Source organism: Patella vulgata, chromosome 3, assembly GCF_932274485.2.
Source record: "Patella vulgata chromosome 3, xgPatVulg1.2, whole genome shotgun sequence".
NCBI lineage: Eukaryota > Metazoa > Mollusca > Gastropoda > Patellidae > Patella > Patella vulgata.
Window position 1 is genome coordinate 5,381,727 of NC_065881.2, and position 27,302 is coordinate 5,409,028.

Genomic DNA, 27,302 nt, shown 5'->3' on the forward strand with positions numbered 1-27,302 from the left:
CGCATACGGTAATATTATTGTTACATATTCAACTGAAAGTGTGTGAATTTTGCCTGGACAGTGGCGTGTCTTAGAATCCAAACTGCCAAAGATTGTTTTATGCTCACGCCTATATGTTCATTGTAGGACCTCGGATTTTCGTCTCATCCGACCGACTAGGTATAGTCTGATTGTCAGTCTCACAGAAGCCACCCTTTAGATGCGTCATTTCGGGACTAACAAACAAGTTCAATTTTATTTCAATAATTCGCTAGGGCGTAGCGGTCTTTTAGCTGGCCCTACTCCTGGTCACGTACACGCGGGAAATCGAAACCACGCCACTTGACTCTATAACAGACCTTATGACGAAACGTGCACGCGTTAATCCCCCCTCCCCTTAAACGAAATAACGCCGTTTTAGAAACAAATTGTAACAGATCTGGGTCAAGGGTGTGGCGGCGTATCACGTTCAAAATGCGACCTAGAAAATAGTAGAATTCCGATGATTTAATTTTGAAAATGTGGAATTCTTTTGCATAAATGTATGGGTTTTCACCAGATAAATGTCCTTTTTCGATAAGAAGCTTCTACTGTCGATCGCATTTTGATTTTCTACTTGCTACTGTCGATCGTATTTTGAACCGTCTCTCGTACAAGTGATGAATTCTATACATTGTGGTAATTTACTATTTGTAGGTAGATTGTAAATATGAAGTAAAAAGGTAAGTAAAAACACCGTATCAAACTAATGATCAATTTGGTTTTGGTGTCTGAACAAGGTCAGTTGAGCGTATAATAGTAATAATAATAAACGATTCTACACTACTCTGTGGAATCTTTTACCATAAGGTACTTTCATTAACAATTATCCAGAATACCATTTCTCTCGTTTCATACATCACGATATTCCGACGTGGTTTTCCCTTGTCAGTTGTGCAGGATGGAGGGCCTGACAAGGACAGCTGTCTAGTCGTTCGGATGGAACGAAAAACCGAGATCCCTTGGTACGGCCTATGCCCGTCTTCATTAGCCCACCCGGAGCAGAACAGTGGGACGTTAAACCCCATTTCATTAACAAATATCTAGAATACGATTTCTCTCGTTGCAAGATAAGTACACCAGATCAATACGGGGGGGTTGTATGGCCGAATGGTTAGGATGCGCGCGCTGTATCATAAGGTCTGTCATTGAGTCAACTGGTGTGGTTTCGAGTCCCCGGTTGTACGTGGCAAGGAGTAGGATCGCCTGTCCAACCTCGTGGGTTTTCTCCGGGTCCTCCGGTTTCCTCCCACTGCTAAAGACCCCTATGAGCAAGCGAATTATTGAAATAAAATTAAACCATATGTTAGTCCCGAAATGACCTAGTTTGTGTCGAGTGGACGTTAAACCCCATTTCTCTCTCTTTATTCAAAACAGGAGTTTCTATCTTCAAAGTATTAGATTTCATCAGGTCAAGGTCGGTGATCCTAGTACTAACGATTACTCTATTTAGCTATAACCTTAGGGTAGGTGTCGTGCAAAAACAGAGTATGCTGTTTTATCAGAGAACATCCGATATCACTTTGAATTAGAGGACTTCACATAACTGCAACTTTTTGTTGTATGCACGCGTATACATTAGCCTGCACGTAAGATATCCCTTGTCAATTGGAATTCGATATAAGAGTATGCCATAGTACCGCTGCCCGGGCAAAATGTCCCTCATAGTCCAGTATAGTAGGATGTTAAGCCTCATTTCATAAAGAATTTTTCTGGACGAATGGGGGTAGAATTAAATCATTGAGTAAGATTGAAGACTTTATTCAAACACACTATTTACAATTATACAAAATACACAGACTGATGTATATCAATAAAACTGATATATACAAATATATACATTAATAATAATAGCACCAAACAGATGAATTAAACTAATTCCGGTTTGAAAAATTAAAGCACAACATCATCAAGTCGTGAAATATACTATATTCGTCCGCTGTAACTGGATTTCGGGATAGAGGGTCTGACAAGCTACAACGTATAGTAGTTGGGACGAAAAACCTTGGCGTGCACGTAAAAGAACCCCTAGCAATTGGAATTTCATATAAGAGTAGACCATGGTGCTGCTATCCGCACAAAATTTCCCTCATAACACACTGTATGGTGTAAGCCCGTCTTCATTGACCCCGTCGGAGCAGAACAGTAGGACGTTAAACCCCATTTCATTTCATGTAATTGGAATTCGTAACAAGTCCTCTAAAGCTTTAAAATGTATCAGCACCACAATACTGTTTAATATACATAACAATTATATTAATTAAACTTATGATTAGGTCAAAATTCAAACATTATAAATATGTACATAGCCATTTTGATTATTCTCTCCTGTTATTGTTGGATATATTCTTTGTAATATTCAGTGATATAAAATGACGTTTTAATCCAGGAAAACAATGAAGAATTTAATTCATCGCATTTCTATGTCGAATGAAATGAACATATGGATATATTTCAAATTAAAAAATAAACAATAATTAATTATTAAACATACATTACGCTAGAGCTAAATCTGCTTATTTCAGGTCTTTCTTTAGGCCGGCCTTAAATGTTATATAAATTATTAATTAGACATTTATTAACATGAACAGACCTTAATCAACTCTCGATGTCATCTTATGTGTCAGACTTTCACTGGATTTGAATCCGATCTGCTGCTCAACACTCATTGATGATTTAACCCAAAAATGGATATTCGGGACTATGTTTTTATTGTACCGACTTGAGTTATAATAATCGAGGCTAGGCCTAAAATTCAATCGCTAATATCTCGGTTCAAAGTGGAGCAATGCGACTGATATTTTAAGCATGCCCCCTTTACATTATCTAGTTTTTAACTATTATAGCGAGAACTGTCAGCTCTTTATCTAATCTCCCATAATGACTCTTTAGTCTTATTCACAGTTCACATCTCATTGGAGAGAAACAGCACATTAATTACTGCATCCAAAGTTATGGGGACATATAACCCACAAGAGCTTTTTATATTTAAAAAAAAAACACATTTCACAAATTATATAGCACTCACAAAATATATACACCATAATCTATGTACACTATGGATGAAGATAATCCGGGATTACGCTGTGGGATTCTCTACAATGATGTCACTGTCCAATGTTTTTAAAGATTTGATATATTTATTGTCGCTAGGAGATAAAGGTTTCATAAATTTATTGTCCGGATATGGACTTTTATTGTATTTGTTATCCGGATGCATCCCTTGTTTAAGGTATTTATTATCCGGACTGTAGGTGAACGGCTTCGACATTGGAGTGAGAATCGGATTAGGACGGGTCAAGGACGCATTGTAAGGGTAACCCATGACGCATTCCTCTGGTACATTCCTCCAGTTATTGCCCCCTGTGTAATTGGGTCCGCTGAAGCGCATCTGGTCTTGCATCGGATGCCGTTCTCCCTGACTGTACACAGAAGGACAGGGACTTGATTCCTCGTCAGGTGTAACATCCAGCATCAAGAACCGTTTGTAATTCCCCGATTCGGACATCTGGTCGTTGGGGTCACCTTCGGATGAATGCTGAACGGAACTTCCCAAACTGTATCGATGTGGATTATCCTTGGACAGAACAGTAGTCCGCGGATAATTTGTATATTGGTTGGGATTGGGACTGCCTTGTCCACTGCCGTGTTTGGATAAGCATAATGTAGTGTTCGAGCTGTTGGAAACAGCCATTTCTAAAGCATTTCTTTGTTGCAACTTCTTTTGTTTCAAAGCTTCATTTTCATTTCTCTTTTGCCGTCTGCGTTGTATACACGTCACGCAAATAACAATGACGCTGATAGTGAAGATTACGCCCCCTACCGCCCCAAGGACAATAACATGAAGAGGTAACTCCGATTCATCTTCATTAGAACCAACTGAAACGAGAAAAATAAATCTGATATAAAAACGTGTTAAGAAATTATTTTAAATATTTGTGAGATTTATCACGATGTACGACACCCTTCAACAGCCTATATATCAAATCGTGCTTCTCACGCGACTCCATATTCTCCTTAAAGCCTCCATGCATCAACGAGCACATTTCAGACACGCTAAACGTGCTAAACAGTCGTAAAACACTGCGATAAAATCATATTTTAGCGTGACATAATACTGATATAATCAGTGAAGTTATTCATTTTGAGGTATGTGTCGTAATTTGCTGTTAAAATACATATGCGACTTGTTAGAACTTTAATTAAAAACTTAGTTCAACAACCACTTCATTATAAACTTGACATTCTCAAGTGAAAGTAGTTACTTATCGGATATATGTCACACACGTACCTTTGGCATTCTGACAGCCGCGCTCGTCTTTACCACTTCGACAGTTGGGAACCCCGTTACAAATTAGCTTTTTACTCAAACAGAGATCATCACAGCTAAACTCAGATGACAAGCAAGGCTTCTGGGCTGTAGATAAAATACATAATGAAAACATTATTGGATACACATGTGGTGTTTTGTTACATGTTAAACAAAATATATGAAATGGGTTTCAACGACTTTCTGTTAAACATTCGAGAAACTAATAAATTTTACGTTAATATTTCTTTAACAGAAAATATTTTTTTGATTTCGTGTTTTAGATAGTTTTCAACAAAATATGAATTTATACTATTTACAATGTGTCACTAAACATACATTATTCAAGAGCTAAATCTGCCTATTGCAGGTCTTTCTTTAGGCCTGAAATGTTATCTAAATTATTAATTAGACATTAATTTACTTATCCAGACCATAATCAACTCTTGCTCGATGTCATCGCTAGCCTGCGATGTTTATTGGATTAGGTTCCGATTTGCTGCTCAACGCTCATTGATGATTAAATCCAAAAATGAATAATCGAGACTATGTTTTTCTAGTAATGAAGGTCAAGGTTAGGCCTAACATTCAATTGCTAATATCTCGGTTCAGAGTAGAGCAATTTGACTGAAATTTTCAGCATATTCCCTTTATCTAATGTTCTACACTGTCCCTTTAATGTCTTACATTTCTACACCAACTGGGCTATTGAAGACGGCCATACATGTTACTTTGACTTTTCGTGCCATCCGGATGACTAGATGCTTTTGCTTACCAGTCTCTCCGTCCTGCACCACAGAACAGAAGGCCTGGCAAGGTACAGCGTATAGTCGTTCGGATGGGACGATAAACCGAAGCCCCGTGTACACATTGGCGTGCAAGTAAAAGATCCCTTGGCAGTTGGAATTCGATATAAGAGTAGGTCGTAGTGTCGCTGTCCGACAAAATTTCCCTCATAGCACACTGTATGACGTATGCCCGTCTTCATTAGCCCGGTCAGGAGCAGCACAGTAGGACGTTAAACCCCATTTCATTTTATTTCATTTCCGTCCTGCACCACTGACCAGAGGAGACAAGGTTGGAAACCCGAAACTTCTCTAGACGAGAGAGTTGATTACGGGCTTGACATGTGAATAGATATCTAAATAAAAATTCATATAACATTTGAAGCCAAACAAAAGACCAGCAATAGGCAGATTTATCGGTTACATACTGGCTCTTTAAGTAATTGTTCTGCATGCTGTTATTGAAGGGGGTGGTCTTACTTACCAACTTTACTGCCATCACCATATCCAGCAGCTGCATTAGCTGAAATAATATAGAGACACATGAATAGATGTGGCACAACCCTACAGGTACATAGCAGCATGGTCATTAATGCACTTTCTATATACCTAACTTATATGTATCGACATATTAATAGATCCATACACATTTTATTTATTGGACTGGGCGGTTGGGAGGCCGAGTGATTAGCGCGTGTGCGTTGTATCATTAGGTCTGTCATTGAGTCAACTGGCCTTTTTTCTATTCCCCTGTTGTGCGTGGCAAGGAGTAGAGTCGCCTGTCCAACCTCGTGGATTTTTTCTGCCGGTGCTCCGGTTTCCTCCCACTGCTAAAGACAACTATTGAAATAAAATTGAACCATAGTTTCGCAATTACCTAGTTTGTATCGAGAAGACTACGCCCCCCCCCACACACACACACACACTCTCTCTCTCTCTCTCACTCTCTCTCTTTCTCTCGCAAAATGGGCTAAAATTATTATATATATTTAAACTTCGCCCCCTACTCTCTTTCTCTCTCTCTCTCTCCCCCCCCCCCCCTCTCTCTCTCTCGCTCGCAAAATTGGCTAAAATTATCATTTATATATAATCTTCTAATTTATCATAACGTAAAGCTTACCTGCATTTTTCAAATCCGTCTTAGCTGAATTTAAAAAAAAATGTCGATTATTAATTCACTAAATATATTTTGTTTAATGGCTAAAACGACACAATAATGGGCTCAACCGTTTAAAATAAAATAACAAAACATAAAACAATGCGCTGGCTCACTTGTAAGGAGCAGAGTCTAGTCGTTCGGATGGGACAAAAATATACCTGGGGTCCCGTTATATACTCTTAACAGTTGGAATTCGATGAAGAGTAAGTTAGACCATAACGTCGCTGTCCTGGCAAATTTCTTTAGGAACACGACAAAATGTGAACTTGCCGAGCTCGGTTTTTGTCTCATAATATAGCACACTGTATGAAAGATGCCCGTCTTCATCAGCCCAGCTAGGACAGCTATCAAGTTCTTCGGTGTACACGTAAACGATCCCTTGCCAGTTGGAATTCGATATAAAAAAAGGCCATAGCGCCGCTGCCCGGGCAAAATGTCTCTCACTGTATGGCGAATGCCCCTCTTCATCAGCCCATTCAGTGCAGAAAAGTAGGATGTTAAACCCCAATTTCATTTCCGGCTGCGACCTCTGTTTTCATCATGTAACATCGAGCAAAACATAGATTAATTCTACAAAAGAATTTTAAAACCCCACGAATAGCTACTTACTTATTCTGAAAATGGAATAAACCAGTTTCAATTTAGGTTTAAGAGAAAGGCGTCGCCCATAAATTCTGATAAATATTCTGTTTTTAATGCTCTTCATTTCAATCTGACTACTGGAACAATGTTTCTTGAATCTATCAATCTGTCTAGTTGAACCTTTATACAACGCTACAAAATTCTCATCACATCGTTCTGGACTGGGTACCTCAAGGTTCAGGGAATTGATCGAAATCTACAATGTAAAATAAATAAATCTTTATATATATTCCATATGAATAGATGACAGATCGTTTACACGAAATCCGTTCTTTCTAAAGATTGCAAGGTATCTTTAGATGTACACAGTTCATGTAGACGGATGTAATGTCGAGGTAATGGTACTTAAAAGTATACGCTGGAGAAACGGACCATTTTGTATAGTCACAGATCACCAATGATTTCCCCATTGACTTTAATGTTAATTCTAGTCTCTTAGACCGATTCTAACTTTTTCCCAGATTTTCGTTGGGTAGAACGCTTTCTACCACAGATGGAGCAACATGTGGCAATCTCTTGTTCAAAAACACGTATGGGGTTTATCATGAAAAACTTGAGATACACAAGCTGGAAGAAGAGACAAGTTTAAACATGCAATTTTCCGCGCCCTACATTTCAACCTAACCAACCTCTCAACTCTTGTATCCTTCCGCCTCAAAATCATGAATATTCACCAAAACCTGGCAGAAAATCTATATTCAAATCAGATCTTTATAAAAATTGTACTAAGGGACGCACACAGTGCATATAGACCGAGAGAAATGAGTCGCATTTAATGTCGCGGCCATTGCTAGACTAAGATATGGTCATATTCATTTCCATGGTTACGTATACAATGGAGAAACGGTACAATCTGCGCATACAGTGGTATTTGCGCCTACTCTTTCTTCGAATCTCAGCTGTTAAGGGTGCTTTACGTAGATGACAGCATGTGCACAGGTCGACCTCGGTTTTTCGTCCCGTCCAGAAAACTAGATCCACTTTCCATGTCAGTTCAGTAGAAACCACCCCCTGACAATTGACAAATCTGAAAGTTTCTTCTCTGCCTATATCCGGGATTCGAACCTATACCATTCTAGTCCCGGTTCTATTACCATTATTCGGAGAGGCTGAGGGCGAGGTGTCTGACACATGCGCAGTAGATCATAAGACATGTACAAAGGACTTAATCCATTTGTTAAGGCCAGCTCTATTTTTGTCAAGGTCGCTGAGATGTAAATAAGGTAATGGCACGTGATTGTTGGCGAAATTGTAGGTTAGGATTATGGTAAGCATTAGGGCTAGGTCCAGGGTTAGGGTTAGGGTTGGGATTAGTGCTAGCCCTGTTTACATCTTGTGACCTATGACGATAAATTGAGCTGGCCTTATCATTTAGCACTGATAATGTACAAAGCCAGATTTGCTATGAGAAAGAAATGGTGGTTAACGTCCACTCGACACAAACTTGGTCATTTCGGGACTAACATATGGTTTTAAATTTTATTTCAATAATTTGCTTGCGCATATGTGTATTTAGCAGTGGGAGGAAACCGGAGGACCCGGAGAAAACCCATGAAGTTGGACAGGCGACCCTACTCCTTGTTACGTACAACCGGGGATTCGAAACCACGCCAGTCGACTCAATGACAGACTTTATGATACAGCGCGCGCACGCTAACCATTCAGCCATCCCCCCCCCCAGATTTGATATGAGAATATGATAGAAATTTGATCACAGAAGGGATTGTCTATATTAATTATTTGATATACTTGAAGTGGAGATCAAATGTATATGAGCGTGCACAGATGCAACATCTGGAATACATAATCCGACATGAAACAGAAAAGCTTTCACGACATTTTGTTTAGCGTGTTTACGTTGCAAATTTATATTAAAATATATAAAATTAAACACACTTTTTATATTAAAATTATTGGTTTGAAATAAGTTGTATTGCGTGTCGACAAAATGATTGAACGCAGTCCTGCGTCAGTTTGAATTATTTGCTATTTAATTTTGATATTTGCTATTTAATTACGTCAGTTTGAATTATTTGCTATTTAATTTTTTTTTAAAGATACATTATGTAAGATTTAGATAAAGAGCTGACCATTCTTGCTGTAATAGTTCGAAAATAGATAATGTAAAATGAAAATATTGAAACTTTCACTTAAAGATACATTATGGGAGATTCGATAACGCGTTGGCAGTTCTCACTATAATAGTTAGACACTAGATAACGTAAAGGCAATTTGCTGAAAATTTCATTCAAATTGATCCACTATGAACCGAGAACGAAGCGAATGAAATTTCTGTCTAGCCTCGGTCATCATTATTAAAGTCAGTACGATAAACAGCATAGTCTCGATTATCCATTTAATCGTTTAATCGAGAAGGAAAGTTATGCAGTAAATCGGCTCACAATCCACTTAAGATCGCAGGCTAGCGATGCCATCTAGAGTTGATTATGGTCTGGATAAGTTAATTAATGTCTAATTAATAATTTAGATAACATTTCAGGCCTAAAGAAAGACCTGCAATAGACAGATTTAGCTCTTGCATAATGTATGTTTAAATTACATTATTCTGAGCCAAGATATCATTGTTTGTAGTTTTGACAAGATGTGTGCAGTGTGGTAACCAGGGCACTGATATATTCGAGACTTAGCCTCGCTTTCTCATTTTTAAATCAAATTTTCAAATGGCGAACCGGGTGCTCCGGTTTAACCCCACTGCTAAAGACCCTACGAGCAAGCGAATTATTGAAATAAAATTGAACCATGTGTTAGTAGCGAAATGACCTAGTTTTATGTCGAGTGGCCGTTGATATAATATTGACATAAACAGTGTCCCTATTATGTCGGGAAATTATTATAGACACAATAGGTATAACATATAGACATTAATTGTATCAAAATAGGTGAACATGATTTTAATGTGGTGTTTGGTCAATAAGCATGTCTGTACGTACATAATGGGTGTATGGTTAAAAAGCATGTCCGTATGAACATACATTAATATTGTCGTTTTAACCCCCGTATTAATCATTGACCGTTAATTACTTCATTAAGAAAATTTCAATTAATATGTCAGTAATCGGGTTGTGTTAGGTGACAGGTTTTGCTCGGGGGCGTTTCCTCATCTTATCTTTTCATACGAAGCCTGAGGCTCCACTATAATCGGTAGACTATGCGTAATATGTATTAATTAAAGTCGTCATCTAATGGATTCTGAATCCCTAATAGACTAAAATATTTTAATCTCCAAATGAAATATTAGTCCAAATAGTTTTCATATTCGTTCAGTATTTACTAAGAAACGACGAATAGAAGTGAAATGGAGTTTAACGTCCTACTGTTCTGGGGGGGGGGGGGGTCTGAATGGTTAGAACGTGCGCGCTGTAACATAAAGTCTGTCATTGAGTCAACTGGCGTGTTTTCGATTCCCCGGTTGTAGGTGACAAGGAGTAGGGTCGCCTGTCCAACTTCGTGGATTTTCTCCGGGTCCTCCTGTTTCCTCCCACTGCTAAAGACCCATACGCGCAAGCGAATTATGGAAATAAAATGGAACAGTATGTTAGTCCCGAAATGACCTAGTTTGTGTCGAGTGGACGTTAAACCCATCCCTCTCTCTCTCTCTCTCTCTAGTCTCTCTCTGGTCATTCGGGTGGGACGAAAACAGGTTCCATTTACACATTATCGTGCACTTGAATAAACTCTTGGAAAACAGTATAAACTATTCCTTTATTATTCTACTTCCAGGGAAAATTTTCCGGTGTGGTTTCCCCTTTTCAGTGGTACAGGGATAGCGTATAGTCGTTCGAATGGTACGAAAAACCGAGGTCCTGTCTACACATTGACGTGTTGGAATTCGATATACGAGTGGGCCGTAGCGTGTCTATCCAGGTAAAATTTCCCTAATAGCGCACTGTATGCTGCGCATGCCAGTCTTCATTATATATAGCCCAGTCGGAACAAAACAGTAGGACGTTTAACCCATTTCAGTTCATTTCACTTCAACCATGGGCCTTAAAATACATGTATTATCAGGCCCATGCTTCTATGAAACGTGTAAATTTGAACTTTCTTGTGATTTGGCTGATGTAGCTGATGAAATTCAAAGTTTTATTTAGGTCCCAATACACGCCACAATCATTCACGATGTTTCAAAATTACTCGTCGGACCCCCGGGTCCCCGCTAACCAAGTAACCACAGGCGAACAATTTTGAGTAAATTCTTAACTTAATTCTGAGAATGCTTTGTGAACCCGGAACCAGATCTATAAAATTGTTGATGGTATTGTCAGGCTATTGTTGGCAATGTTTCCATGGTAAAATACTGGTAAATATGGTAACATCACACGTGTCAATAGGTTGATAGACTTTCACCTGTTAGTTCTACCATTAACTCAATAACCCAATCTAAATATTTATCTTTGGTATATTAATAGTTGATATGAAGAGCTTGATGCTGACATTTACAGTTATAATACCTCTATCACTACACCTAAATATTTTACTTATATTCTCAAATGCCATTTCATAGTTCATTTGAAAGGTCATCATCTGGTCAGTGATTACCATAACAATAATTTTACAATAAAAGGTCTACATGCATTTAATACTAAATAAATGATGAGAGTTTTTCTTTAGATATTTTCTGCAGGAATAATATGCGCCGGTTTTTTTTACTGATATTTTCTGTGGGAACAAATGGTGCGACGTTTTCTGTGAGAATCTCTGATATTTTCTGTGGGAACAAATGGTGCGACGTTTTATGTGAGAATCTCATATATTTTCTGTGGGAACAAATGGTGCGACATTTTCTGTGAGAATATCTGATATTTTTGGGTGGGAACAAATGGTGCGACGTTTTCAGTGAGAATATCTGATATTTTCTGTAGGAACAAATGGTGCGACGTTTTCTGTGAGAATATCTCATACTTTCTGTGGGAACAAATGGTGCGACGTTTTCTGTGAGAATATCTGATATTTTTTGTGGGAACAAATGGTGCGACGTTTTCTGTATGGTGCTACGTTTTCAGTGAGAATCTCTGATATTTTGTGCGGAAATACATGGCGGTACAAACTCGAGGTGCGCTGATAATGTATTCATTGGTTAGATATCGCCTCGGTGGAAGCGGACGTAAAATACAACTAACACACACATAGATCTTAAACCTAACTTACAACTCGCCAAAAATTGGGTTGGCCTTAACAAATAGATCTAGCCTGTATTTATAAGCTTGTACAAAATATAAAACATTTGGTGTCATTTTTATAAATAAAAAGCGACATTGCTTAAGAGGAGACTAAGTGCTCAACAAGTTACACTTGATAATTTAATTACTGTCCATATTTTAAATAATTAGGGTTTTTTTTAAAGAAAATAAAAAGGAGTCAGGCATGATTGGAACGCCAGAATTTCTTAATTTGATTTTAAAAAATGGAAATATATTTCATAAACATTTTATCAAAAATGTCATCAATTTGAAACATTAACTAAATACTTAAATATATTTCGATAAATTAAATCATCACATCAGGGGGTTGTATACATGTATTTTAGTTGTAAATGGAATGAAACGAAATGGGGTTTAACGTCCTACTGTTCTGCTCCTAAACTGGGCTAATGAAGACGGGCATACGCCATACAGTGTGCAATTAGGGAAATGTTGCCCGGCCAGTGTCGCTACGGCCTACTCTTAATTCCAACTGCCAATGTGTACACGGGGCCTCGGTTTTTCGTCCCATCCGAACGACTAGACAGCTTTCCATGTCAGGCCCTCCGTCCTGCATCACTGACAAGGGGAAACCACGCCGGAAAATCTGAATGAACTTTCTCGGCCAATGCAGGGATCGAACACCCGACCTCCAGGCTAGCGAGCCATCGTTTTATCGACTTAGCCACCGTGACCCCACGTATTTTAGTTGTAACGTTATGCAAGAGCTAAATCTGCCTATTGCAGGTCTTTCTTTAGGCCTGAAATGTTATCTAAATTATTAATTAGACATTAATTAACTTATCCAGGCCATAATCAACTCTCGATGGCATCGCTAGCCTGCGGTATTTATTGGATTAGGTCTTCGATTTGCTGTTCGACTTCCATTCATAATTAAATCATGAAATGGATAATCGAGACTATGTTTTTATCCTACCGACTTTAGTAATGATGATCGAGGCTAGGCCGAAAATTTAATCGCTTAAATCAAGGTTCATAGTGGGCCAATTTGACCGACATTTTCAGGGTGGATCAATTTGAATGAAATTTTCAGCAAATTGCCTTTACATTATCTAGTTTTTAACTATTATAGTGAGAACTGCCAGCTCCTTATCTCATCTCCCATAATGTATCTTTAATCAAAAATTTAATGATGTTTGAACTCTTGTCGCTAACTGGAAGGGGGGTGGTGGATGGCTGAATGGTTAGCATGTGTGCGCTGTATCATAAAGTCTGTCATTGAGTCCACTGGCGTGGTTTCGAATCCCCGGTTGTACGTGACAAGGAGTAGGGTCGCCTGTAGGAGTAGGTTTTCTCCGGGCCTCCTGTTTCCTCCCACTGCTAAAGAACCCTACGCGCAAGCGAATGATTGAAATAAAATTGAACCATGTGTTAGTCCCGAAATGACCTAGTTTGTGTCGAGTGGACGTTAAACTCTCTCTCCCTCTCTCTCTCTCTCTCTCTCTCTCTCTATTCTCCCATAATGTATCTTTAATGAACACACGCTCATGAGCATGCGATTTATTGAAATAAAATTGATGTTAGTCCCGAAATGACCTAGGTTGTGTCGACGTTAAACCCCCCTCTCTCTCTCCCCCTCTCTCTCTCTCTCTCTCTCTCTCTCCTCCCATAATATATCTTTAATGAACACATAGAATAAATTACAAGAGGAATGTATAATAATATCTATATCTCATGAGAACGAAATATTCTAATTTATACTTATATATAATTATATGTATGAAGTCAAAATAAAAATGTTTATATAAGACATGACTAGACGGTCCTGGGAAGTTTTCTTTTTACACAAATTAAAAAATAACACAGCTTTACATTTCAAACCCTACTGATCATTTTGCTGAGCTTAAATAAGCATGTTCTATTTATCGTTAAGATGTCGTCTCGTTTTTTATCCTAAAACACTGTAATTTTTCGTTAAATGTACGTCTGGATATATATGGAAATATAACGTTGCCAAAAGTCTGAAGATAGACAGCGTTTCAAAATACATTTTTCAATGTTTGAAAATACTAATGTCATGGTGTAAAAATGCAAAGTATACTTTTTAAAATACAAAGTACATTTGTTAAGCTCTTAGATTCTGAAGAATAAAACAACTTTGAATTAGCTACTTTACATTTTACAGACTGCATTATGCACTTTGCATTGTCGACCTACATATCTGTACTTGGTATTTTAAAAAGTTAACTTGGCATTTTTACGCTAGGACATCAGTATTTTGAATCGAAACATTGAAAAATATATTTTGAAACGTTGTCTATATTCAGACTTTTGGCAACGTTATACTTCCAAAGATATGTACAAGAAGTTATAAAATTAAAGGCTATTCTAAGAGCAAAATTACCAAGACAGAAGACTTATTTGTTAAAAAAAAACCTGCGTAGCACTGTTGCGTGAAACTGTATAAGATAAAGTCTATTGATATCGTCTCATCAAAGATTGTATAACAGAAATAATCTGTGTATTAAAGGTAAGGGCGCGAGGACGCGAACAAAACACATAAGACAAACGTGTGGACAAGGCACAAATTACACAGACATGAGAGAAAGAGAGAGAGAGAGAGAGAGAGAAAAAGAGAGAGAGAGAGATCATTTCGGGACTATCATATGGTTCAACTCTATTTCAATAATTCGCTTGCACGCATGGTTCTTTATATTAGCAGTAAGGGGAAACCGGAGGACCCGGAGAAAACCCAAGAGGCTGGACAGGCGACCTACTCCGTGTCATGTACAAGCCGAGAATCGAAACCACGCCACTTGACTCAATGACAGATCTTAAGATACAACTTTTAACTTGTCATATCATCAGCGTGTTGAAAAGATTCTATGACATAATCAAGGGCAGAAACTATATAAATAATTATCAGAAATGGTTGATATTCACTATGATTCTTCTTTTTACCAGCACGTGGTCGTATAAAAAGTTTTAGTCCCTAAATGTTACAGCTGCTAGAGGTATTGGACAACGCTTCTGGCAATCTCATTAAAACACAGATCCTGTTTCGTTTCGTTTTTATAGTTCAAAATTTGTTTTTACTTGTCTTTACTATACTATGATCTGGACGAGTTGTTATATAACCCGCGTTTCTATTGATGTGTGGGATTAGCCAATGAAACGGTCTGTTACGGCGAATTTTTGGCGTGAGTTGTATGCAACCACTAGAAACATCAACGCTGATTGGTTAATCAAATGTCTAAAGTCATAGGGTCAAAAGCCGCTCGTATGACCTGTGACGCGACCTTCCACTACAACTGGTCAGATCTCCATGTAGTAGAGGCCATCGAAAGTATAAAAAACGAAACGAAATATATATCTGTATTTGAATCAGACTGCGCCCCTGGATGTGTATTATATGAAAATTATTAATGTTAATCTTTTAAAATTAAAGATACATTATGTAAGATTTAGATAAAGAACTAGCCATTCTTGCTATAATAGTTAGAAAGTAGATGATGTAAAATGAATTAGCCTTTGAGAGAGAGAGAAATGGGGTTTAACGTCCACTCGACACAAACTAGGTCATTTCGGGACTAACATATGGTTTAATTTTATTTCAACAATTCGCTTGCGCATAGGGGTCTTTAGCAGTGGGAGGAAACCGGAGCACCCGGAGAAAACCCACGAGGTTGGACAGGCGACCCTACTCCTTGTCACGTACAACCGGGGATTCGAAACCACGCCAGTCGACTCAATGACAGACTTCATGATACAGCGCGCGCACGCTAACCATTCAGCCATCCAACCCCCCGAATTAGCCTTTGAAGGTTTGACAGACGTGTGCAATAATTTCAACCACCGTACTGGTTGATCGAAGCTAAGTCTCGGTCCTCCATATTTGATTAAATCAAAGTAGCGCTGAACCATTCTTAATCTATTTAATATCGGAGAAATCTGATGCCATCGAGAGTTGATTAAGGCCTGGATCATTTAATTAATGTCTAATTAATACTTTAGAAAACATTTCAGGCCTAAAGAAAGACCTGCAATAGGCAGATTTAGCTCTTGCATAATGCATGTTGAACATTTTAACTTCCAAGCCACATAATGTTAAGATAAAACCAAAGTTTATGCCATATCTAAATTTTTAGGTTTGTTTTTGCATATTAGTTATAATGTATGTTTACGGCTAAATCTATTTGTTAAGGCCAGCTCAATTTTTGTCAAGGTCGTTGAGATGTAACTAAGGTTAGGGCACGTGGTTGTTGGCGAGATTATAGTTTAGGTTTAAGAATTTGGGGGAGAGGTTAAGTCTCCACATAAGCACTGACCTAGGATGATGAAAAATTAGTTGTGATATTTCCTAGTTTTATTAAAATACATACAATACATTAGATTTATATACAAAGGCGATTTCACTGTTTATTGATGTTGGTGGCGCTGATGGTCTTCCAGGGTTAGGTCCAGGGTTAGGGTTGGGATTAGCGCTCGCCCTGTTTACAAGTCGTGACCTATGACGAGCTAACCTTATCATTTAGCACTAACCGTATGTTTACATACGTTTAAAGATAAAAGATACTGTCAATAATTATCTATTTTATACATTTTTATGCTACACACAGGTTATCAAGGTAAAATAAATTCTTATTTCATAACATTTGTATTAAATAAATCATTTTTACGATGGGGATAAATAATATTAGTTTTAGAACACGAATAATCGTATTTTATCAGGGCATTCGTTGAATAGTTGTTCCTGTAATAAAACATATCTAATGGTGTAATAATTCGTTTCTGACGTGGTTTCGATTCACCTGTTGTACGTGACACGGAGTAGGGTCGCATGTCCAACCTCGTGGGTTTTCTCTGGGTCCTCCGGTTTCCTCCCACTGTTAAATACCCCCTACGCGCAAGCGAATTAGTGATATAAAATTGAACTATCCATAAATTAGTCCCACAATGACCTAGTTTGTGTCGAGTGGACTTTAAACTCTCTCTCTCTCCCTCCCTCTCTCCCTCCCTCTCTCTCTCTCTCTCTCTATCACGTTTGATGTAGATTTTGTATACTTACCCCAAACCCGTTCATAGTATGTATTTCCCAGGTACAATCTACAGGTTTATGTTTGGGATATCCTGGTGCATCAGTATCCCAGAATGGTATATCATCTGATGATAGAACACCATCACGATTCTTATTTTTAACTTCTATATAACTTCTACAAGTTGATGGTGAAGCTCCTAAAATAATATAAAACATCTATTTCTATAGTATTTAATCACAGGGATGATGGTGGCTTTCGTGGGAGCAGAACAATTCAGATCGTTGACAGATATTTATGTCAACTGAAATCAAATGGGTTTAACATGGAGTCGGACATAAGCTGTACATTTTGAGATGAGGGAACATTCAGAGGGTTCTTTTACGTGCACGAAGCAGGATGGGGATCGTGGTTTTTCGCCCCATCTAAACAACTATAGACACCTATTTCTAGTAAATTTAATTACACACGGCCTTAAACTTATATAGAACTTTATTCTGACAAATTGTAGCTTTAATACCCTGCTTCTGTTTCTGTGATAACATTTTTCATTTTTAAAGGAAAAACAAATTAATCCTGTCGATTCTCGCTTTATTCTTAAACAGTAAAGGGGCGCCATCAACGTGCACTATCATTCTGTACATGTTCATTATTTTCACTCAATAAATATAACATCATTAGACACCCAAAATATAATGATCGGTCGTATGATAAATTCATCGTATCTGATTGATTGAAGTGTATTTATATATGCAGCTTAAAAATGTTTTGATTAATTTTTCAGATTTGTTTAAATTGCAGAAAAGAACTATTTAAAAGACTTGACTTATCATTATAAAGCAGTGAATTCCCATAATAACGTAAATATAATCAAGCAAATATTTTTTTCTAAATGTTAATCTGCTCTTGATAAAGTCACGAATACTTAATTCATGGCTTTTTTTTATTTTTGATCATGAACAGAATCTGTAATTCATGAAAAGAATATTTATATATATATATTTTTAAAATATTTATATGATTTATATGATTAAAACCATAATGTGATACTTACCATTAAGGCCGCCATCTTTCTGGGCTGTAAAGATAGATATTAAGAGAAATTAAAAACAGACATTCTAGTGTAGAGTAACGTCAATCAACAGCTTTGACTCGTGATAAAATCCACACTCGAAATGTTTATATACAAACAGTTTTTTTTTACAGAGTATGCTTTTATAAAAATTCTAACATGTTTCATCGGGAATTGTCTGCAGAATCGAAATAGCATTGGAAACTTTATTTTTTTTCTTATCAAATTCAAAATGAAAAGTCCAGAAATTAAATAATACAATCCTCTAATATTGAGAACTAGCGGTTGAACCGGTGTTGCACGGACAGAGCCATGAAACGGAAGTGACATAACTTTGAACCAGGCCTATATCACACTCCGGCTCCGGTTGCCCTTATACCCCAAATTGCGGCACGGGGACTGTCCTGGTACAGCCATCAACCCCAAGCAAACGGACAACAAACCAACGACAGTCACAAATGTATTAACAGGACACAGTTTGTATGGGATACAATCACTAGTTTTATTCTAAAATCACGACGTTTCGACAGGTATCCTCTTATCGTTATCAAGCACAATGGCATTAAAGATTATAGTCACACATGTAGACTAATATGGCGAAATGGTTAAATGTCTTACCACTTGTATCTTTAACGTAGGAGTAAACGGCCCTAAAACCGCCATATTGAAGTAGGTCATCCGTTTTAAACCTCATCCATAAGAACCTCGATGATGATTCTATTAATTCTGGGAATGCAATATCACAGTATCGTCCAATCACATCAGAGTAAGCAAAGGGACCATCTCGTACTTCTAGGTAATCGTATTTACAGTCATCGGATTTTTCTAAAACAAACTGGTCCCTGAAGTCCAATTGAATCTTAAATCCAGGTGGAGCTGCAATAGAAACAGAAAAAGATCGAACTTGTTAATTATTGACCAGAATATTCCGGGTTCGAATCATGGAGAAAAATCTCCTAGCTCGGTTTTCATTTGTCTAAAGTAGATCATACAGAGGTTACAAGGACGATGTTGCCAAGTGATTTGACGAAAACATTGGCGTGAACGTAAACAAACCCTTTACAGTTGAGATTTTTGTCTTGTCGTTCGAACGGGAGGAAAAATCGAGGTTTACTCATGTAGAGAGAGAGAGAGAGAGATGGGTTTAACGTCCACTGGACACAAACTAGGTCATTTCGAGACTAACATATATGGTTCAATTTTATTTTAATAATTCGCTTGCGCGTAGGGGTCTTTAGCAGTGGCAGGAAACCGGAGGACCCGGAGAAAAACCACGAGATTGGACAGGCGACCCTACTCCTTGTCACGTACAACCGGGGATTCGAAACCACGCCAGATGACTCAATGACAGGTCTTATGATACGTCAGTTGTAATTCGATGACGAGTAGGAGGAAACAAACGCCACTGTCCGGCCAAAATTCTCCTTTCTAATATTGCACATTTGAACATTGAAAATAGCCACATGTCGGTCTCAAAATAACCTCAGTATTGTGTTGACGTGACGATCAACCCCATTTCAGTTAGTGAGAGAGAGGGGGTTTAACGTTCTCTCAACACAAACTAGGTCATTTCGGGACTAACATATGGTTCAACTTTATCTCAGTTAGAGTGGTTTAATATAGGCTATGCCTGTTCCCCAATCCCTATTCAGATACAAATCTGAATAAAATATTGCTTATAAAAAAAACAACTTTATCTCAATAATTTACTTGCCGGAAACCGTAGGACCTGGAGAAAACCCACGAGATTGGACTGGGGACGCTACACCTTGCCACATACAACCGGGGAATCGAAACCTCGCCAGTTGACAGACCTTATGATACAACGCACACACGCTAACCATTCGGCCATCTATCCTCCTTTCCATGAAGACATATTCTTATCAACGATGTTACAAGGGGCGTCGATCTGTAATAGTGTTAACAACTTATTTGTTCTTGCTTCCTTTCATACTAAACGTAGGCTGGTTGTCTACAGTTAGCCCCGCTTGAGAACAGGCACTAAGCTAGTTGACCGACATTTTAAGTCCTAAATCGACGATTTTAGTCCAAAACACTGAGTACACTTTGAGCATTTTGTTATGTATTTATTAAGTTTCTATTTAATAAAACTGTAAAATGTATTTAGTCTTTTTATGTATGACGGGGGTTGGATGGCCGAATGGTTAGCATATGCGTGCTGCGCTGTATCATACGGTCTGTCATTGAATCAACTGGCGTGGTTTCGAATCCCCGGTTGTACGTGACAAGGAGTAGGGTCGCCTGTCCAACCTCGTGGGTTTTCTCCGGGTCCTCCGGTTTCCTCCCACTGCTAAAGACCACTACGCGCAAGCGAATTATTGAAATGAAATTAAACCATATGTTAGTCGCAAAATGACCTAGTTTGTGTCGAGTGGACGTTAAACCCCATTTCTCTCCCTCTCTTTCTATGTATGACAGATGTGAAACGGGATAGAACCGCATTACAAAACAGTATACTAAATGGCGGTTATTTAGGGCAGAGATCTATTCTCGAAGTATGAAGTACATGGATCTCTGTGCACAGAGTAGCTTCCTTTGTGTTTGTTTATTTCTCACTCCTTGTCTATTATAATATTTTATTTTTAGCTTTATAAACGATTTTCTGGTTGATCTACATGTACCCAGGGGCCTTAATAGATTGTTTTACACCAGACAAGGTGAGAACATGTATAATATATATATGAAGCGTATCAGATGGTACCATTTGTTGGCTTACATGTTGATATGAAGTCAGGAAGCATTATTTAGATTATACAGTTTTAAAAATTTATTGGCGGGCATTAGATAAATGGTCTTTGATGTTGGCTCATGTCTCGGGGTTGACATGAACACATGCTAGATAACCCTTACGTCATAATTTGAAGGTAGCAGGTGCCGAACAAAGAAACACAAGCCGTAAAACATATTTTCTATTTTAGCTTCTTCAACTCTGGATGTTCGGGAGTTTAAGATTCACTCATACACAGAACACAGGTGTTGACAATATCCAACCACATAAAGATCGCTGTTTAAGGGTGTCATCAACGGTTATTAAGAAGGGGTGGCTGGATGGTTAACGCGTATCATAAGGTCTGTCATTGAGTCAACTGGCGTGGTTTCGATTCCCCGCTTGTATGTGACAATGAGAAGGATTGCCTGTCCAACCTCGTAGGCTTTCTCCGGGTCCTATGGTTTCCTCCTACTGCTAAAGCGCCCAACGCGCATGCGAATTGTTGAAATAAAATCGGACCATATTATGTTAGTCCCGAAATGACCTAGTCTGTGCCAGTGGACGTTAAACCCCATCTCTGTCTGTCCCCCTCTCAGCTTTCGACCGTATTAACGAAAGTCTGTTTTTTTATAATCAGTAGCAAGACTGCACTAACAACACTCTTATTACAACGAAATCTCGGATAACATACTCGTGAGTATGACTGTGGGTTAGCCTTTACTCGTGAGTAGGACTGTGGGTTGCCCTTTACTCGTGAGTAGGACTGTGGGTTGCCCTTTAATCGCGAGTATGACTGTGGGTTAGCCTTTACTCGCGTAGGACTGTGAGTTAGCCTTTACTCGTGGACTGGCTAGCCTTTACACGTGAGTAGGACTGTGGGTTGGTCTTTACTCGTGAGTAGGACTGTGGGTTAGCCTTTACTCGTCAAGTAGGACTGTGGGTTAGCCTTTACTCGTCAAGTATGACTGTGGGTTAGCCGTTACTCGTCAAGTAGGACTGTGGGTTAGCCTTTACTCGTGAGTAGGGCTGTGGGTTGGCCTTTACTCCTGGACTGGTTAGCCTTTACACGTGAGTAGGACTCTGGGTTGGCCTTTACTCGCGAGTATGACTGTGGTTTAGCCTTTACTCGTGAGTAGGACTGTGGGTTGGCCTTTACTCGTGGACTGGTTAGCCTTTACACGTGAGTAGGACTGCGGGTTGGTCTTTACTAGTTTGTAGGACTGTGGGTTGGCCTTTACTTCCGAGTAGGACTGTGGGTTAGCCTTTACTCGCGAGTAGGACTGTGAGTTAGCCTTTACTAATGTGTAGTACTGTGGGTTAGCCTTTACTCGTGAAGTAGGACTGTGGGTTAGCCTTTACTCGTGAAGTAGGACTGTGGGTTGGTCTTTACATGGATGCATCAAACCCTAGACAACACAAGAGCTTGTTTTGACATCTCAACCCAAAACAACTTTTGATGCTGAATAAAGCGGAAACTGTATCATATGTGGCTTATTAAGTAGTGCAAAAATGGGTGGCCTGAGTCAGTCTGTGTTCATACGTGGCCTATCTAGTAGTCTGTGCAGAACGATTCGCCCAATTTTACTTCCAGTGCTGTTTAAAACGCTAACTTTAAGCAGTGGACACATTAGCCGAATCGTTCGCAGGGGCGGATCTAGGAATTTTGAAAAGGGGGGGGGGCGCAAAATGAGGGCACTGACCGCGAAGACGGGGCACGCCGCTGAGAGGGGATTTTTTTATTTTTTTTTTTTTGGGGGGGGGGCGGGCGCAAGAAAATTATCCGTCATTTCCTTGCATCTGCAGCCATTCCAAGAGCTATTTGGCTGATATTTTCGTCTAAGTAAACGTTCGGAAATCGTTGAAAAAGAGCCTTAAAATCGAGCAAAAAAGCCAGTTGAACATGCGACTCGAAAATTGTCAAGGCGAGCGAGGCATTATGATGGGAAAAAAGACGAATCTATTCCCTAGCCACTTCACTAACTTGTACTTTGTACTGTCCACACATGAAACAATGCTACATCAAGTTGCACTCATGCGCGTCGGTGATGGGCATGAGTGTATACGCCGCCGATTCCACAAGATGTCTGTCTATAGTCACTCTATAGGATTAGGGCACCGTCAGCTAAACAACAAGAATTCGTTTGAAAGTGGAAGCATTAATTAGACAAGACTGGTGTGTTTGAATCGATGGTTTGAGTCATTTGGGATCCCTGCAACGGGTTGGGAACGGACATATTTGGGTCTGAGAAAGGGCACTTTCAGCAGTAAAAAAGGGCACTATCGAAAATTAGGGGGTCGCCCCCCCCCCCCTTAAATCCGCCTCTGGTTCGGCCGAACCAATCGGCGCCGAATTTTATTCGGCCGAATGGGTGGACACACTAGCCGAATGCTTCGCCCGATTCAACCTGTCGATTGCATCACCTTTCACGTCAAATATGATTAAACATGGCGGCGTCTATGTCTTCAATCTATCACGTGATTTCTCGATAGTGGTGATTGGCTAATGAATTCTATATTCGGCCGAATGCTTCGGCGAAGCGGACACACCAGGCGTATATAATTCGGCCGAATATATCAAACCTGTTTGATTCGGGCGAATCATTCGGCCGAATCGTTCGGCTAGTGTGCCCTGGCTCAAAATCCGCCGTACGCGCTACTACGGGCAGTCTAAACCAGTTTGTCAGAGTTACGTCTCACTTGCGTGTGCTCGGCACTGTAGATGATCGTAGACTGGCCGTAGAGATTTTTGGTCCTGCACACGCGAAATGTTCACCAGTTTCTTGCGATTGGTCTGCTAGCTACCAGGCCCTACGACCCATGAGTGTCAAAACACGTACGGTGGGCTTTGAGCTAGGCGTTAAGCAGTGCATAGACGTCCGCAGGGGGATTGCACAATAAATGAATTTCGTGATCAGTGCATTAATTAATATTTTGAAAATTATTATATACGCAAAAATTTCGCTCGGACGCGATCATCAATATTATTTCATTTAATCTACGCATATTTTCTTTGAAGTTGCGGTGTATATGTTTTGCAATGTGGTGGGTTTCCCCCATAGCCTTATTCTGTGATCTGGTTTCTAAGAAACCTTCAAAGATTTAAACATGTTATTGTTTGTCGCCTTGGGAAGTGTGGTTGGTTCATACCGTTTGATTAGGTATGTAAATATACTGTTGAGGTTTATCATCCTGACATGTGCAGTAATGTGTTATACTCTGTGGGTTAAATCATATATTACTAGTTAGAGAGAGAGAGAGAGGGAGAGAGATATGGGGTTTAACGTCCACTCGACACAAACTAGATCATTTCGGGACTAACACGTGGTTCAATTTTATTTCAATAATTCGCTTGCACCAAAGGTTCTTTAGCAGTTGGAGAGGACCCGGAGAAAACCCACGAGGTTGGACAGGCGATCCTACTCCTTGACACGTACAACCGGGGAATCGAAATGTCCACTCGACACAATTTAACTTCCACTCGACAGGAACTGGGTCATTTCGGGACTAACATATGGTTCAATTTTATTTCAAAAATTCGCATGCGCGTTGGGCCCTTTAGCAGTAGGATGAAACAGGAAAACCCGGAGAAAACCCATGAGGCTGGACAGTTAACCCTACTCCTTGTCACGCACAACTGGGGAATCGAAACCACGCCCGTTGACTCAATGACAGACCTTATGCTACAACGCTCAGACATTAACCATTCGGCCATCCAACCGCCTTTAGTTGATTGAAGATCAATGGAAAAAAACATCAATAAAACCTAAGTTACTTATGTTTTCATTTCTGTTAACATGATATGTATCCTCCTGCAGGGTACCGCGTGGTTCGCAGCATTAGATGTCTTTGTTTCTTACTTTGGTTAAAGGGCTGTTGATGAGGGTATAGAATCGAGCTTTGGAAAACACATACAAATGAAATGAGATTTAACTTTTCTGCACCAATCGGACCTACGTCATACACTGCGGTGGGTTTAGTTTTGCTGACGCTTCAGTCTGCTCTTGTTTCGATTTTCAAATATCAGGGGGTCTTTAACGTAAGTTTATTATACCATCCGATGGACTAGACACCTTTCCTTGCCAAGTCCCTCATCCTTCTCCGCTTACAAGGGGACACAGGACTGCAAAACCTAGAGCAGCTCTCGAGATCAACTGCGGGATCGAACCCGTGAACTTCTGGATAGTGAGCCAGCGGCCTACTCACCATGGTAAAATTAAACCATATGTTAGTCCCGAAATAACCTAGTCTGTGTCGAGTGGACGTTAAACCTCATTTCTCTCTCTCTCTTTCTACTCACCATGGGCCCCGAAAAAACAGGTTGCATATAAACATGAATCCGCAATTAGGCTGAACACGTAATGCAGGTGCATATGACGCGTGTAGCATTAGAAACTCTACCAGAGGAACAATGTGGTGCCACATGGTATTTTACAGACAGAATCAAACACCGTTAAAAGCCTACACAAACTTTAATTGAGTGCCTCATTACTTTTAGGAAAATAAACAATGTACTTCGAGTCCGAGTCATAATTATTTTCACGCATGTGTGGTCCACAATATTTAAGGCTTTGCATTCAAATATGACGATTTTAAAGTTGAAATATGTGTTAATGATTTAAACAAGAGAACAGAAGAATGAACTGAGAGTGTGGTTCAACGACATTAATACCAAACTCAGTTGACATGATCTGTTTTCAGTATGTGAAAGACGGGGTTTAAAGAACCACACGTTGACGAATAAAGAAAAGAACTGTTCATATTAATTCTAGTTCAGTTCGTGAACCAAATTTTTATAAAACTGAATGATTTACAACAATTTAAAATACTGATGATGAATAAAAAATATAGAAATTTTAAAATGTTTAGGAGTTTTTGTACACAATTCGTTGATGTCTGTGTAAAGTTGTGTATCTTTGTATAATAATAATTATATAATAATAAAGTAATATCCTTTATTCTATGTGAGTATAATAGTATAATCAGAAAGAACTACTGGCTATATCCCTCTCTAGTTGCCAGGCAAATCTCTAAACTTATATATAGCCTTCTCCATATTTCAATACTGGTACTATAGCCTTTTACGTATTTCAATACTGGTACTATAGCCTTTTACGTATTTCAATACTGGTACTATAGCCTTTTACGTATTTCAATACTGGTACTAAGGCTATATTTCAATACTGGTACTATAGCCTTTTACGTATTTCAATACTGGTACTATAGCCTTTTACGTATTTCAATACTGGTACTATAGCCTTTTACGTATTTCAATGCTGGTACTATAGCCTTTCACGTATTTAGATACATGAATATTTATTAGATACTACTGGTACTATAGCCTTTTACGTATTTAAATACATGAATATTTATTAGATACTACTGGTACTATAGCCTTTTACGTATTTAAATACACGAATATTTATTAGATACTACTGGTACTATAGCAAGATGGAGGGCCTGACAAGGACAGCCTTCTAGTCGTTCGGATGGGACGGAAAACCGAGGTCCGTGTACACATTCACGTGCACGTAAAAGATCCCCTCTTAGCAAACTTTATGACGTATGCCCGTCTTCATGAGCCAAGTTGGAGCAGAACAGTAGGGTGTTAAACCCTAATTCATTTCATTTATAACATAATTGAAATTCTCAGTAAATAGGGTATATAACATGTTGTGTAGATGTGGGTTAAAAGGGTCAAGATAACTCTCACGAGAGAGTTAAAATTACACAATCGTAAAAAAGGGGCTTTATTTGGGTTAAATAAGAGACACTCCTTGCGTTGTTTAGAAATTAACAAAAATGTTCGATAGAAAATTCTGACATCCTGAGAAAGTTTGGGATAATTTAAACAGCTGTTGTCTATCGACGATATATATGAGTACGTGGAAATGGTTGAAAACTTGAAAACTACTAACACAAAGACTACTAACACTTTCGGTTTCAATCATAATATATGGCCGACTGCCAAGGGATCTTTAATGGGTTTTTCATCCCATCCGAACGACTAGACAGGTCATTTCGGAACTAACATCCGATTCAATTTTAGTTCAATAAATCGCTTGCGCGTAGGGATCTTTAGCAGTGGCAGGAAACCGGAGGACCCGGAGAAAACCCACGAGGTTGGACAGGCGACCCTACTCCTTTTCACGTACAACCGGGAAATCGAAACCACGTCAGTTGACACAATGAAAGACCTTATGATACAACGCGCACGCGCCAACCATTTGACCATCCATTCCCCCCTTCATAATATAGGTTGGACAGGCGACCCTACTCCTTTTCACGTACAACCGGGAAATCGAAACCACGTCAGTTGACACAATGAAAGACCTTATGATACAGCGCGCAGGCGCCAACCATTTAACCATCCATTCCCCACTTCATAATA

At 39.0% G+C, this 27,302-nt stretch overlaps 1 protein-coding gene across 2 annotated transcripts in view; it reads right to left on the minus strand.

The window, feature by feature from the left end:
- Positions 1 to 1,765: 1,765 nt before the first annotated feature.
- Positions 1,766 to 27,302, minus strand: part of LOC126814819 (uncharacterized) — a 100,164-nt gene continuing 74,627 nt past the window's right edge. For both annotated transcript variants that reach the window (XM_050540200.2, XM_050540199.2), the window contains exons 4-11: positions 18,802 to 19,059; positions 18,166 to 18,189; positions 17,144 to 17,310; positions 6,881 to 7,109; positions 6,233 to 6,256; positions 5,597 to 5,635; positions 4,310 to 4,435; positions 1,766 to 3,897 (exon numbers count right to left, since the gene is read on the minus strand). In XM_050540200.2, the coding sequence (XP_050396157.1) occupies positions 3,098 to 3,897; positions 4,310 to 4,435; positions 5,597 to 5,635; positions 6,233 to 6,256; positions 6,881 to 7,109; positions 17,144 to 17,310; positions 18,166 to 18,189; positions 18,802 to 19,059 (1,667 nt within the window). In that variant the 3' untranslated portion in view covers positions 1,766 to 3,097. The remainder of the gene's footprint in view (positions 3,898 to 4,309; positions 4,436 to 5,596; positions 5,636 to 6,232; positions 6,257 to 6,880; positions 7,110 to 17,143; positions 17,311 to 18,165; positions 18,190 to 18,801; positions 19,060 to 27,302) is intronic.